This window comes from Camelus dromedarius, chromosome 21 (assembly GCF_036321535.1).
Source record: "Camelus dromedarius isolate mCamDro1 chromosome 21, mCamDro1.pat, whole genome shotgun sequence".
Taxonomy (NCBI): Eukaryota; Metazoa; Chordata; class Mammalia; order Artiodactyla; family Camelidae; genus Camelus; species Camelus dromedarius.
In genome coordinates, this window is record NC_087456.1 from 24,892,807 (window position 1) to 24,909,185 (window position 16,379).

The 16,379-nt window shown below is 37.9% G+C and overlaps 1 protein-coding gene across 2 annotated transcripts in view; it reads left to right on the forward strand.

Moving 5' to 3' along the window:
- The window catches only part of RAB3GAP2 (RAB3 GTPase activating non-catalytic protein subunit 2), a 73,265-nt gene that overhangs the window by 12,012 nt on the left and 44,874 nt on the right, over positions 1-16,379 (forward strand). For both annotated transcript variants that reach the window (XM_031438396.2, XM_010992979.3), the window contains exons 2-7: positions 3,672-3,736; positions 10,986-11,109; positions 11,832-11,913; positions 13,447-13,494; positions 13,571-13,646; positions 13,969-14,070. In XM_031438396.2, the coding sequence (XP_031294256.2) occupies positions 3,672-3,736; positions 10,986-11,109; positions 11,832-11,913; positions 13,447-13,494; positions 13,571-13,646; positions 13,969-14,070 (497 nt within the window). The remainder of the gene's footprint in view (positions 1-3,671; positions 3,737-10,985; positions 11,110-11,831; positions 11,914-13,446; positions 13,495-13,570; positions 13,647-13,968; positions 14,071-16,379) is intronic.

Below are 16,379 nucleotides of genomic sequence, written 5' to 3' on the forward strand. Positions count from 1 at the left end.
CGATATTACATTTTGTTAAACCCATTTACCTCTTAAGTTATACCAGAGCTTGGGACTTTCAAATTACCCTGGCCTATAGGAGATTTTGATCTAATTATTCTAAGAGACAATCATAGTTTAATAATAAAAAGTAAATTAGTCTTATTTCTTCATGAGTACATAGGATTTGTAGACCTTAAGATTTTACAGTGATGTTCCATATTGACATTAAACAGTGCACAGTTCTCATATGTTAAACACATTGCTCTGGTCGTCCACAACCTTGATCAATAATCAATTAAAATACATTGATAATGATATGGATTGAAGAACCATCATCTTTCATATGGAAGTTACCAGAAGGAAGGACTGCCTGAATAAAATTCTGTACATGAACAGCAACTTTATTAGACATTCGTCAGCTAGTTTTTCAACATAAACCACCTTTTTTTTTTTTAAGAATGTGCTTGGCCTGCTTACATAGTTTGAGGGCATAGGAAATAACCTTGGTAAAGTGCTGAGATTCTGACACTTTTTAACAGCTGACAATAGCTGTCAAACAGCAGCCTGCAAAACAGTATCAAATGATTTTCAACAGAAGTCAGGAGGCTGCAAAATTTATATCACTGGCCCTGAGTAGAAATAGCCACAGCGTAGTGTATAGTTTGCAGAAATCCACCCCCCCCCCTTTTTTTTAATGTTTCCCATTCTTAAGTTGACTAGAATTTGGAATACATTTTCCTAGAAGTATGATAAACAGACTTAGGATTCGAGATCAGCCTTCAGAAACGTCGTTAACCTACCTAAGTGATAGTTCTCCTTCACCTTCCTTTAACCTCTGTTTGTACCGTGACTTCTTTGGAAATGTATTCCTGTGATTGTGAGAGATGCCCGATTAAATTCTTTTTCCCTCTTGTTAATAGAAGCTCCCCTATCAGAGGCATTGAGACAAGGGTAAACTGTCACGAACACAAATATTTTGTAAAAAGAAAGTATTTTTCAAGGTCTTTCTCTTCCTGGATTGTTTAAAATTGTGCCATAAGGAGAGACTGGGTCCCTGCAGGGGCAGGAAGTCCAAATTGCTGCTGTCCTCTGAGCAGATGAGTCATTTGTGAATTGAGTCAGTACTTTTTATACCAATATGCAGGAGAAATAACACATTTTTCATAGTTTTGTACAGCATTCAACAGAGGTTAATATGCACAAACCAAGCTCTCGGAAGGCTTGTTTGCTTTTGTATCTCAAGCACTTAGCACAGTGCCCAACATATAAGAGAGGCTATTGTTTGTTGAATGAATAAATGAATGAATGAACTAATGATTAGCTGACCTTCATGAAGTGCTTTAAATTCTGCATGATCTCTCAGAGATTGCGGTAATTTGATAAACATTTTTTTACAGCAATTTTAACACTGAATTGTGAGCTTTAGTGTGGTACTTTGTTTTCTTGTACAAAAGACAAAGCATTTTTAAAACTGTAGAAGTGGGGTGGCCTACTTACTTGCCATGAGCCCACAATATGACAGTTGTTTTTGGTGCAGTGGAAAAATTAGCAGAATAAAGAGATTAATTACCTAACAGAATTAGATTGCCAAAGAGCAAGTTACAAAAAAAACTTCTCAGTCTCAATAGCAAGGGAATATTTCTTTTTAAAAATAATAAATATCTTGCTTTTGGCCTTAAATTGTAAGCCCCACTCTTTCCTAATCTTATCCGTCTTCAGAGGCCATAGGAGAAGTCTAGCAGAATACTTGTGAGCATGGGACTTGGAACTCAGGCAGACTTGAATTCAAACCTCACTCTGCCACTTAATCCTCTGTGATCTTGGTCAAGTTATGTAAACTAGGTAATCTGTTTTTCTTTTTGTAAAAAGGGAATAATAAAGGATCCTTGTCATGCTTATGTGAATTAATGCCTATGAAGCATTTAAGCAGGTAGAAATGCTGAATGTATATTGATTGTTGGTGGTATGTGAATGCCATCTTTTTGCCTGTTTGCCTTTGAAGAGTTCCTAGCCATTTCTTAAAGACTTAGTTTAAGCTGACTCCTCACTATATTTTTCCATCTCTCTCACTGCCGCTTCTGAGTTCCCACAGTAGTGGATTACAGGCCTTACCACGACAGTTAACATGTTTGTCTCTCTCCTACGCTAGACCACAAATTCTTTAAAGAAAAGGGGCTCATATGTTTGTATTTTTCTCTGTTCCTACTACAGGGTATGGTACATGGTGGTTAACAGAACATTTGTTAAGTTGTTTAATTGTGTGTATGGAAGTCTTCTATAAGTTGTACAGTGTTAATCAAATGATAATAGTATTTTAGGACTTAATATATGCCTAGCAACGTGCTTGGAACATTAGAAAGTAGTTATTTGCTCTTTAAGTACCATAGATGGGACAGTTACCACAAAGCTAATTGAGGAATGATTCCAAGTACCAAACTGTAACATTTTTTATTGTCTAATATAAAAAACTTACAGATAAGTAGTTCTGTTTGCTTCCTTCCTGCTGTAAGCATTCTAGATAACAGACTCAGTCCTGTCTTTTAAGTTGATTCTTCCCCCAGAATTTGAAGCTGGTTGGTTTAAGTATAGTCTTTTATTTATATTTTATATTATTTTAATGGCTAAGTCTCGATGACTAGCACTGAGTACTTGTTCCGTATCAGGCACGGAGGACTGCAGCATGCTGTCTGGTGTAAGCACTTACAACAACCCCACCAGCTCTGAGTACTACTGTTTTCCCTGATGTTCTGCTAAGCGGAATGAAGCTTATAGATCTGGGGTGACTTGCTCCAGGTCACAGAGCTGGCAAGCACTGGCGCTGGATCCAGGATATGAACTTAGAAAATCTGATTTTGGAACCTAAACTTACAATCAGGCAACTGCCTGCTCTTTTCACGTTGGAACTTTTATCTGTTTGAGATAATACACATAAGGTATCTAATGTTTGTCTCAGATTAATTCCCTTAAAAATGATAGTTTTATTCCTTCTCTTCATATGATATCAAGAGATAAAGTCAAAGGTAATTTTATAAAAACAAGTAACGTGAGCATTATAAGGGACCATACCCTCCAAACCAATTTAGGATATTTAATTCCCTGTTGCAATGTTGGTTGAACATCTTATTTTAATCCAAGAGAATGTTCTCATGTGTAAGAAATCACAGAGTACCAGAAAAGGGTGGAGAATAGTAGATATCTTGTTTCAAAATTTAGTTTTTTCTATCTTTGATAACTTGTCTTATTAAAGAACACGTTTTAAGATATCTGTATGAAATTTTAGGTGTGTTTTTGGTCACTGTGTATATTTAACTTGTCTAATGTCTTAAGTAACAAATATTTGTCACTTAAAGATTTTTTTTAAAGTTACCTTTGCAGTTTGATTTTAATGTGGATAAACTTGGTATCCAATAGCTTGAGATCCAAATAACTTGCAAAGTTTTACTACTACATAGATTTAGAAATTCAGGTCAAATGTTTCCTGATTATTATTACATATAGTAAAATCCTGATCTAGTGTAGTTTACCATTGTCTTCTTCCTTTAGATTCATATAATATGTGTAATATGCATTATATTCATAGAATATGTATTATATATTAAGAGTTGGTTTTATTATGTTTAGAGGAAGTGTTTTAAAAATATTTTAAGCTCTGTGTTTCATGTGAGCACTTTTCATCTTTTTCAAAATAGGTAAATCAACAAACTGGGAAGATGATGGTTGGGGAGCGTGGGAAGAAACAGACCCCCAAGAACCTGTAAGTCTTTGTAAACATACGCGTGGTTTTTTATGGTGGCATTTCCCTTTTGTAATGGTGGTGGCATATTTCAGTGTTAGGCTGACATTTAAAAATTTATGTCAAGAACATTTTTGAACTTACTTAATAGTGCTTAAGGAGATGCCTATTCTTAAGGATTTAATGACTTTATAGCTCAGTGGGCCAAATGGAGAACAGCTATTTTAGGATTCTGTCTCCTTCATTAGTTATCCTTTTAGACCCTTTCACTTACTCATTCACCACGTTTCTTAAGGGCCCACCACAGTCTCGGTGCTGGGCATATAGCGATGGGCAAGGTAGGCAGAGTCCCAACATGTGGCAGTATCTTTTCACCTAGGAGGAATCGAAAATCTAAACTGGCTTAAATGACAGGGAAATTCATTAGCTCACATAAAAGGAAGTCAGTGATAGTTTGTGTTCCCAGATAAATAAATTCTGAAAGGTGAAATTGCTTTTAAGAGGTATACATATTTCAAATTTCAATAGAAATAGTTGAGTGGTGTTTCCAAAGGGCTGCCCCCTTTGTTGTGCATTTCCAACAGCAGTATATGAGAGTGCCTTTCTCTGCCCTCTGAATTATAGAAGTGAAAACATCTCTGGGCTAATTGTTTTTTATCACTGACTGTGCACTATTGTTTATTTTGTAAACAGTGAATTATTTCTCTGTACCCATGTTTTTATCAATATTGGGAAACTTAGGACTATGAGAGATGAATGTGTTTTCTTACAGAGGCCTGCTTTTCTCAGGTTCTTTCTGAAATTGTTGGCCCCTAGTATGTTATCAAACTTTAATCTTTGCAAAATCAGAATGGCATAAAATGCCACTTCAGTGTTTTAATTTGTATGTTTTTATATGGAAGTATAGTTGATTTACAATGTTATGTTAGTTTCTGGTGTACAGCAAAGTGATTTAGTTCTATATACATATATATACATATATATATATATGCTCTTTTTCATATTCTTTTCCATTATGATTTATCACAGAATATTGAATATAGTTCCCTGTGCTATACAGTAGGACCTTGTTGGTTATCTATTTTATATATAGTAGTTTGTATCTGCTGATCCAAAACTCCTAATTTATTCCTCCCCTAACCCCTTTCCCTTTCGTAACCATAAGTTTGTTTTCTATGTCTGTGAGTCTGTTTCTGTTTTATAAATAAGTTCATTTGTATCTTATTTTAGGTTCCATATATAAGGGGTATCGTATTCTATTCGTCTTTCTCTGTCTGACTAACTTCACTTAGTATGATAATCTCTGGGTCCATCCATCTTGCTGCAAATGGCATTATTTCATTCTTTTTTGGGGCTAAGTAGTATTCCATCACATATATATATACCACATATGCTCAAAGTAGTCTAGAAAGAAAAGAAAACTTGTATAGCTTTGTTTAGTTACTTTTTTATGTGAAGCACTTATTTCTCTTCGTTTTAGGTGAGGTGACTGTTTTATTTCTATGATTTAGGTAGTAAACTACTGAGAATTACAGTGAATATACTGACAGCCCCTTGTTTATACTGGATTTTAGTGGTAGCACTGTTTCACATACATGCCTGGGAAAGTTAGCACAATGAGAGTGACAATAAAAATTGCAAATGATGGACATATTAACTAAAGTTGAAAGCTTTGAAAAATTACTCTGGGCTACTTCAATGGCTATCTGGTCATCACAGTAGCTGATACACCAAAAAACATTTATCACTGAGTCCAGAGTGGTAACTTACCAGCCCTTGGAGTGGGCAGCTATAATTGAAAGGCTGGTTAAATTACTGCAGTTTTACTCTCTGCTACATTGTGAAAGGATAGTTGTTTGACAAATTTGTAGGCTTAAAATCAAAAGAAAGAAAAATTTTAAATATGTATTTGTCACAGCCCTACTGTTGAGAAAGGATACCTTTTTATAATCCACTTTGGTGGCTTCCAAACTTGTGCAGATTAAGAAAAAATTTTTACTAGTTTCAAGTCAAAGAAAAATCCTTGAAGTTTAGGCTATGCTGAAATAAAATACATTCTCTTTCCCTACCCCAACCAGGGACTATGTTTTATAGCTAATGGATGCATCTAATGTTAACTTAAGTAACTGGGTACTCGCTGGTTTTTGTGGAAAGCCAACTTGGCCCTGGTGGTGCTGGGTATTTTTTTTTTTTTTTTTGATATGCCTCTCTGGGGAAATTAACTACCTTGTCAAATGATGGCATTATTTTAGGACCAGTATCATCAGGGAAGCATTATTCATAGCTTCATAGCTGTGGGACCCATTATTGTGTAGGAGGTTTTCAGAAAAATCTAATTGGTCGGCAGATGCCCTTATGGTACAAAACAAGGATGAGCTTGCTTGAATGTGTGCTGAGACTTCCTGGCACATTCTTTTTTTTTTTTTTTTTTTTTTTTTTAATATTTTGGCATCAGTTTATAACACATACAAAGATGAAGGTAGAATTTTTAAAAAGTACTTCTATATAACTTTTTAAAATTTTTTGTGTATGTGTGTTTGAAGTATAGTCAGTTTACGATGTTGTGTCAATTTCTGATGCTTCAGTCATACATGAATATACATATATTCGTTTTCATAGTCTTTTTCACCATAAGTTACTACAAGATATTGAATATAGTTCTCTGTGCTATACAGTATAAACTTGTTGTTTATCTACTTTTTATATTAGTATCTGCAAATCTCAAGCTCCCAGTTTATCTCTTCCCACCCCCTCTCCCCCTGGTAACCAAAAGTTTGTTTTCTAAGTCTGTGTGTCTGTTTCTGTTTTGTAAATAAGTTCATCTTTTTTTTTAGATTCCACATGTAAGTGATATCGTCTGGTATTTTTCTTTCTCTTTCTGCTTACTTCACTTAGAATGACAATCTCCAGGTCCATCTGTGTTTGCTGCAAATGGCATTATTTTATTTTTTATGGCTGAGTAGTATTCCATTGTATAAATATACCACATCTTCTTTATCCAGTCATCTGTTGATGAACACTTAGATTGTTTCCATGTCTTGGCTATTGTATATAGTGCTGCTATGAACATTGGGGTGCATGTATCTTTTTGAATTAAGATTCCCTCTGGATATATGGCCAGGGGTGGGATTGCTGGATCATATGGTAAGTCTATTTTTAGTCTTTTGAGGACTCTCCATACTGTTTTCCGTAACGGCTGCACCAAACTACATTGCCACCAACAGTAGAGGAGGTTTCCCTTTTCTCCACACCCTCTCCAGCATTTGTCGCTTGTGGACTTTTGCATGATGGCCATTCTGACTGGTATGAGGTGATATCTCATTGTAGTTTTGATTTGCATTTCTCTGATAATTAGTGATATTGAGCATTTTTTCATGTGCCTATTGGCCATTTGTATGTCTTCATTGGAGAATTGCTTGTTTAGGTCTTCTGCATGGCACATTCTTAACCAGGCCTTTACAGCCCTCTTTCCTCCCTGTTCTTTTTTAATCATTGAGGGGCACTAGTCTCTTGGTCTAGAAGTGGAGTAGAGCTTCTTGTCACTCCTTCATTCTGAATGAACAGCAGAGCAGAGCGGGGTTAGAGGTGCTGTGGCACTTTGGGTTACAGGGCTCGGCTTCCCAGGGCAGCGTAGCGTGGAAGCAGCACAGAGGGTTAATGCAATTAAACCGGTGCAATTAAACTCCAGTGCCTGCGTTTCAAATCCATGCTCCGTCTGTGTGATGTGGGGAAGTCATCCATCCCCAAGTGAGGGTAGTAATAGAATCTTATTCATAGAGTTACAGTGAAATTAAGTAAGATTTCTGTGTAAAGCCCTTTACACAGTACTTGGCACTCAGTAAGTGCTTGGCCGATGTTGCTATGTACATCATCCAGATCACTGTTGTCATCCCTGTCTTGTTCCTGTTGAGTCAGTCACCAAACCCAGACATACATCTGGGTCAGCACTTCTTAGTGGACCCACTGTGCTCTGCTTAGGATGGTGCCCAAGGGTTTCTTTATTGTGAGAGGAGGTTTCAAGTGACTGTGGCCTGATTTCTACCAAATCGCTTGGGTACAAAGTAGCAGACATTATAGAACAGTTAAGGGCATGTTCATCCTTTTGTTCTTTGTTTGCCTTTATAGCATGTTGACTGTTGATACATCATCCCAATGAGCTAAGGGATTTTTTTTTCTTTTTGAGGACTTACTGAAAGAAATTTGATTTACATAAGATTTCTTCTCCTACCTCCACTCCTAGTGGTTTTCAATTTTTAAATTTGCTTCATGATTTTCTGGTAAAAATTCATACTGCTTGGGGCAAAATAGCAAAACCTATGGAGCAGTAACAAATTTTTACCTTTCTTTATAATTTTAAGGATATCATTTTTTTTCAGTTGTGTGATTAGAGGGTTTTAATCTTATTGAATCTGATGCATTGAATACTGTCCCTCCAGGATTACATGTGATGACCAGGAACTTGTGGTTGCTCTCCCCACCCCAGTGTGGCTGTAGATCAAAAGAGCGATGGAGCTTGTATTAAGAGCACGTGCCATTGCATCTCATGACAAGCTTGCATCATTCCCAAGCAGCCAGACTGAAGCTTTTGATCTAGAATTTCATGACACATCAAATCCTAATGATGATATGATGTAATAACATAATAGCCTACCAGCATGCCTCATTTCACTGTATTTCACAGACATTGCTTTTTTTTTTTTTTTTAACAAATTGTAGGTTTGTGGCACCCCTGCAGCATACAGGTTATTGGCACCTTTTCCAACAGCATTTACTCACTTTGTGTCTCTTTGTCACATTTTGGACGTATTGGGAAATATTTGAAACCCTCCACCAGCAAAAAGACTATGACTCGCTGAAGGTTGAGATGATGGTTAGCATATTTTATCAATAAAATATTTTTAAATTATAGTATGTACATTTCTTTAGACACAATGCTATTACCCACTTACAGACTATATAGTACAGTGTAAACATAATTTTTATATGCACTGGGAAGTCAGAAATGTGTATGTGCTTTATTGTGATATGTGCTTTATTGCAGTGGTCTGGAGCCCAGCTCGCAGTATCTTCAAGATGTGCTTGTGTAATAAAATCATATGAGTATTTTCTAACCTGTTTTTGGTATATGGAACTCCAGCTTGTACACATCCAAGTTGGCCATGACGAACTAGGAGGATCTGCTTTTAGTCCCACAGTCACAAGGAAAGGTGGAGAGTTAGAGAGGTCATAGAAAAGGAAAGGCAGTGAAGAATGACGAAAGATTTTGGTTTTCACCCTCTTTTCCTCCCATCATCAGTAGATGAAACTGGAGTGCTGATCTACGTGATCTTTTTCTGGTTTCATGTTACTACTACAGATGTACATCTGTGAGGTGGCTCAGCCAGATTAGGGATGTAACTAGTCATCGTGAAATAGTTTCTCTGAATTTGCTTTCATGTAAGTGATGTCTGCTTCTCGTGTTTTCATCTTGGTTGGTTCTCACGGGGCAACATTCATGTTTGCTCTGGGATCGCTTGTAGTCCCTCTGCTGGGATGGTGTCAGACAAGGCTTGATCACAGTTTGGCACTGAGTCCTAGGCCCAACCAAGAGGGCAATACTCTGTCCCTTCTGTCTAACTTGTACCTGCCATGGATGTGCCAGCCAGAATCTTGAAGCATGACATTGTAATATTACTCCAGGAAAACATTACTAAAGATACTGTTACTTCAGGATACATCACTTAGGGTATTAGCTTTGAATCAGTTGCTCGTTGTCATAGAGGTTCCTGTGCAAGAATAAGTAGTAGGTGATTCAGGTATCTTTATGAATACGAGTAAGGAGAACTTGGACTGCAGTTACTCATTTTTGCTATTGGGCTGTGCTGCGTGTGGAGTTGAGGAGCTGGGGAGAGCATAGGCTTTGCCAGGTAGAAGGTTTCCAGTCTAGTGTGGGAGAAATACAGCCACAGAGTAAATAGCAGAGAATAGTAAGACTTTTAATTGCAGTAAGTTCGAAAGAAGGTAAAAGTCAGAGTAAGGTAGGACTGAAATAGGAACTGGAACTTGAGATGGAAAGACAGAAAAGAGAGGGAAAGTATTTTTAAATAGAGTGCTTAAAGAAATGCCTTAGGAATGTGCTGGCTCCCGTGTGCAGGTCGTTCTGCACAGCTCTAAATCGGTTTGCAGAACTAGAGAAAGATTAAGCTGGTATAAGCGATAAGTAAAAGGGTAGTTCTTTTTGAGAAAAGGCTTTTGATTCACTATGAGACTAGAGTCAAATCCCAGGAGGAGACAGGCTTCCCAAAGAGCTGTTGCAGGCGCCTACCAAGATGAGCAGGGTTCTCCTTTGGGCTCTGACACCAATTGTGTGGCAGGGAGCACATTTCTTAACTGGCCTAAGACTCCACCTTTTTTATTGTAAACCGAGTTTGGGCCTGTTAGTCTTTAAACACTGTCCATCTTTGACTTCCTTAAACTCTCTGTCTTTTCAGCAAATGTAAACATGCAGAGCTCATCCTTATTGGTGGCATCATTTTGGAAACAGGATAGTCTAAGGTATCTGTTGAGAGAAAAAGGTATGGAAGTATATGTATAACATGCTGCCGCTTGTGTCAGAAAAGGAGGAAAAAGGGTAAACATATCTGCCTGTGCGCACAGTGTCTCTGAGAATACACACAAGAACCGGTCATGTCTTTGTCTCTGGAGTAAACAGCTGCGTGGCTAGAATGCAGGAATATCAGAGAGATTGTTCAAAGAGGACCTTTTCAGATCTGCTGAATTTCTAACCATGGGAATTTACCTATATAGGGATACATTTTCAATTGAAAAAAAAAACAAAAAAACAGAACACCTTTCAGGTCACATAAGAAAGAAATGTCAGAATTATTAAATACTTTTACAGATCCTACAACCGTAATTAATCATCAGATCATTTTTCCTTTGCTGTCTAGCCATAGGTTCCCTAGCTGTCTGTCTCGAGTAGGGTTATTTACTAAGTTTCCTAACACTGAGTCATTCCTAGAATGATCCCTATGGGACATTCTCTTCATGTCTTGCTGTTTGCTTTATTTAAAAATTTTACGTTAATATTCAAAACCGAGATTTGCTTGAGGGGATGTTTTGTTTTTTGGTCGTCTCTGACATGCTTTGATAAGGAATATTACTGAGACTGTAAAAGAATTAGGAAGATTTCTTTTTCTGTTTTTCTGCTCCCTTGCTCTTCAAGGTGGACAAGCGGGGTTGGAATAGTCTTGGTATTTTGGCATGTAAGTAACTGTAGTTTTACCCACAGGAAGAAGAAGGAAATACTTGCAAAACACAAAAAACTTCCTGGCTTCAAGATTGTGTTTTATCCTTGTCTCCAACCAATGATCTTATGGTTATAGCTCGGGAGCAAAAAGCTGTATTTCTAGTGCGTAAGTACTCTATAATGTTCACTTATTTCAATGCAGAGAACAGAAAATGGATTAGGTAGAAAGAACAAGTGTTACTTCTAGTGTATGTATTGTATAGTGGCATTGGATAGTTTATTGGTCATGTTATATAACGCTTCTTAATTTCCTTTTTTATTATTTCTTCATTTTCCTCTTTCTTGTTCCTTTCTCTTCTCTTTCTTTCCTCTTTGTTTTGCTTTCTTGGCTGCAAATACATGAGCTGTCTCTGTGGTCCTTCAGAGGTAGTACTGGGCATCGCCCAATTCTTACCAGGCACGGTCAGAGCTAAAAAGGCCACTGACCACTTCTAGGTAATAATGTGAGTTAGGGTGACTTTCAACTCTAATTTGAAAACTCACAGTCTTATAAAGTAGGCTTTCCATCCAGTAGCATGAATCTAATAGAAAAATTTTCTCTGTCAAAAGGAGTTTTATAAATAAAAAGGTGGAATGGTACATAAGAATTACTAACTTTATTATATGGATTTCATTGGAGGAAAGAGAGACTAAAGAGAGTGTTTTATAAACATCTTATAAGTATTTTAAACATCATCTAATATTTACCCGTAGAAAGACTCAAATCAATTAATGTAGCACTAGTCAATTCTGTGCTCATCATTCTAAAGGGAAAGAGGGAAATTTGTAAATTACTATTTTAGTACACTACAGTGAAAGTTATTTTGTTTGATAACTTTATTTTTTCAGCAAAATGGAAACATAGTGATAAAGGGAAGGAAGAAATGCAGTTTGCTGTTGGTTGGAGTGGTTCTTTAAATGTCGAAGAAGGGTAAGTACCAGTTAATTTTTTGTGTGTCTCCATGCGTTAAACGTATATGTGAAATTGTTTGACTTGTAAGTGAATCTGTTAAGAAGCTTCATCATTTGCAATGTTTAGTAAATGTATATTCATCACGGCCTTAGAAGTTTAGAGCGTGACTCAGGCAGGGAATTCTAATTTTATTTATCATATGATTACTTAAAAAAAAAAAACCTTTTATTTGGAGAGGATTTATAGAAGAGTTCAGAGAGAATCCCGTAACATCCCGTCCACATTTTGCCTTCTCAGCTCTTCATTACTAATTTTGTTCATCTGAACAGTCAAGGGCGGTCATTGTCCTCTCTGCTTTGCCAGCATTGGGCTGGTGCTTGCAGGGTGTGACAGTTCGCCACTAATTCTTAAAACTCATAAATACTTCAGAAATGCAAGTTGGTTAATTCACGTTTCCTACTGACCCAATAAGCGTTTTAAAACCAGGTCTCTAGCGGGGTTCCGTGACGGAGCTGCTCGCCCAGAACCTGGAGCCAACACCGATAAATTTTTGTGACTGAAAGCTATCTGATCAGAATGAATAAGATTCTTCAGACTTTGAATTCAGATAAAAGACAACCAAGTGAGAGTCCATAGTACATGCCGGGCACTTAGTAGAGACTCACTGAAATATTCTCTACTCTTACCAAAATAAGTGATATTTCTCCTCAAGTCCTCAGTCAAAGCATTTTGAAGACATTTAATTTGTCAGAAATGCAAAGCAAATGTAATGGTTCAGCTACTTTAGAGACAGCAAACAAACAGAAAGCTTAATTTTGTTCAGTGATTATCTAGTTTGATGTATAGAGGAGAGTGTTCACAGTGGTTTGAGTAAGCTGGTGATGGTCCTGAGGTTTGACAGGTTAAATCAAAGTTGGTCAGTAGGAGTTATTTTAATTTTGAGGCTTGGTCTCTGAGCCCTAGACAAATTTTTCAAGTCTGCATGTCAGGAAAAAAAAAAATCTAGGGGACAGCTAACTTAGCAGGTGCTGAGAAGTAGGTTATCAGGAGCAGTTTCTGCGAAGTATGAAAGAAGCTGCCCGCCAACTGAAATGCAGCGCGTCTCCAGAGTAACATGCTCAGCAGAAATGCCGCTCGTCTGTGACGTGGTTGCCAGTTCCTCCCACCGCTGCCTGAGTCCTTAGCTGATGTGGAGGGAGGTAGATGGCAGGAAATGATTGCCTGGTGATCATTTGATATTTTCTTAGTTTTGTAAATAATCAGTTGTGCACAGTAAACGTTCACTTTCTTGACTTTTGTGCTTTTTATGACAATAGACAGTGAAAATACTGTTTTTATTAACCTTAAGTGAATGTGACATTATCTTTTATACAAATGGATTTTATGACCTGACTTAATGGTGGCGTTTCACTGTTTTTCACTTATGCAGTGGATAAAACTGATCCACAGAGTTCATCTTCCACTTAATTGCCCTTTAATGTCAAGTTATAGAGAAATAAAAGTAATTGATAAATTCGTTAGGTAAACATGTGATTTTGTTTTTGCTTTTAGGGAGTGTGTCACCAGTGCTCTCTGTATCCCTCTAGCCAGCCAAAAGAGGTAAGGGTAAATGAGTCATTTGTTTGCTTTGCTTTGATACATGAGTTATTGAGATCGTCCGTTTTGTTTGTCGCAGGAGTTCCACTGGGCGTCCAGACTGGACCTGCATTGTGGTGGGCTTCACTTCCGGTTATGTACGCTTCTACACGGAGGTGAGTTGAGTGTCACGCAGTTAAAAAACACCAGTTGACTAGAATACCTAGTTATGCATTCCGTTATGCTCATTTGTGACCCATTACCTGCCACTAGGCTGCAGTTGATACTTCATGGGGGTGGAGGCTGGAACAGGGGCAGGGGTGGTCGTAGAAAGTTCTGGTGGGAGCTACAGAGAGGAGAAGCTGTGTTCTTCTAAAGAGAGACTACCTGCCATCCATGGAAGGCTTGCTGGGGGAATGACACCCTCTGCCTGGCCACGCCTGCCCAGGTGTGTGGGTAAGGAAACAAGCCAGGGCTCTTCTCTGTGCTTCCTCCTAGAATGGCGTGCTCTTGCTTGCACAGCTTCTGAATGAGGACCCAGTGCTGCAGCTCAAATGCAGGACCTATGAAATCCCGCGACATCCTGGCGTGACGGAGCAGGTACCGTGAGAGATTGTGTCCAGAGTAACAGGGGATCTATAATAGATGTACAGTGTTGGGAGCCAGGACTGGAATGGCTATGACTTCTGCACAAAGATCTCTGTCATCTAGCACAATTTCTGCAGCTTTTGGACCATTGGTGTTTGTATTAGTATCTTCTTCAGGAAGACTGTCTAGTTCTGGAGATAAGTGAACTAGCTGGTGATTAGTCAGGAGGGTTTCTCCCCACAGTCATGCTCAATGGACCGTATAAGCTTAGCCTTGTGGCCTTGTCATGTGAGCCTTCACGCCAGCTCCCTTGTCCCCTGCCTCCCACCCCTTGTGGTCCACAAATGTCTTTGAAAATGGAAACACCTAGAGGAAAGGGAACCCTCCTACGTTGTTGGTGGGAATGTAAATTGGTGCAGCCACTATGGAAAACAGTATGGAGGTTCCTTAAACTAAAAATAGGGTTGCCATATGATCCAGAATTCCCACTCCTGGGCAAATGTCTGGAGAAGACTCTAATTTGAAAAGATAACATGCACCCCAGTGTTCACAGCAGCACTATTTACAATAGCCAAGACATGGAAGCAACCTAAATGTCTATCAACAGAAGACTGGATAAAGAAGACATGGTATATGGAGTACTATTCAGCCATAAAAAGAATGAAATAATGCCATTTACAGCAACATGGATGGACCTAGAGATTATTATACTAAGTGAAGTAAGTCAGAAAGAGAAAGACAAATACCGTATGATACCCCTTATATGAGAAATCTAAAATACGATACGAATTAACTTATTTACGAAACAGAAATAGACTCACAGACATAAAAAACAAACTTACGATTACCAAAGGGGAAAGGGGGTAAGGGAGGGATAAATTAGGAGTTTGGGGTCAGCAGATACAAACTACTATATATAAAATAGATTAACAACAAGGTCCTACTGTATAGCACAGGGAACTAACTACAGTCAATATCCTGTGACAAACTGTAGTGGAAAAGAATATGAAAAAGAAAATATATATAAATAACTGAGTCACTTTGCCGTACACCAGAAACTAACACAAAATTTGTAAATCGACTATACTTCAATAAAAAAAATAAAGTAAACGTAGAAACACCTCAACAGTCCTAGAACAAGGGGCAAGGCAATTCTCAAAAGAAGGAATATAATTGGTCAAAAGCATATGATAAAATTTTGGACTGTACTAATATCCTGAGAACAGTAAGCAACTAACTACATTTGAGAATTTTTCACCTTTCAGATAGGCAAAAGGTGAAATTAACAAAACTTGGTGACAACATAGAGAAACAAGCGCTCTCATGTATTGTTGGTGGAAATGTAAATTGAGAGACACTTTCTTGAGACAGTTTAGCAATACGATTGAAAATGAAAATTGTGAATACTCTATTACCAGCCAACCCACGTGAAGGAATTTACACTAAAGTGACATGAAAAGATATATACAGAAGAATGTTCATAATAATGAAAAGATTTAATTCATTCGTAAACAATTATTTACTGCCTGTTATGTGCCCAGCCCAGATCTCATCACTGAGAATTCACTGGTGAACTAGACACACAAGGTTCCTTCTATTTTATTTTATTTATTTTATTTATTTTATTTTATTTTATTTTTATAGAAGTATAGTCACTTCACAGTGTTGTGTCAGTTCCTGGTGTACAGCATAATGTTTCAGTCATACATGTACATACATATATTTGTTTTCATATTCTTTTTCATTATAGGTCACTACACGATACTGAATATAGTTCCCTGTGCTATGTAAGATTCCTTATTTCGTGGAGCTTACAGTTTGGGGATGGTAAGCGGAAAACAGTAATAAACAGCTAGAGATTCCAAGATGATTCGGTCTCTGAGAGGTGCTATGAAGGAAGGGATTATGTTGATGAGACTGTAATGAGACAAGAGAATGGAGATGATGTTTGAGGCAGAGGCTCGGGTGTAGCCCTTCTGAGTCACTACATTTGAGCTGAGACCTGAGTGATCAGAAGAATTAGGCAGATGAAGACCTAGGAGGTGAAGGTTCAGGCACATAGAAAGCACTGAGCTGATAGTGACCTTCCTGGTCACGGAGCAAGGGGAGAGAGGTGAGACAACCTTAGAGATAGGTGCCGGATCTTGCGGCATGGTTAAAGAGTTCATGTTTTGAGTCTAAATGCAGAAGGGAGCCACTTGAGTGATTTAATCAGGAGGGAGGTGTGATCTGCTGTCTCACGAAGATCACGCTGGCCATGGAGTATGGATGGTAGGGACCGAGGGTGGAAGCAGGAGGCCAAACGAAACGTCTACCCATGG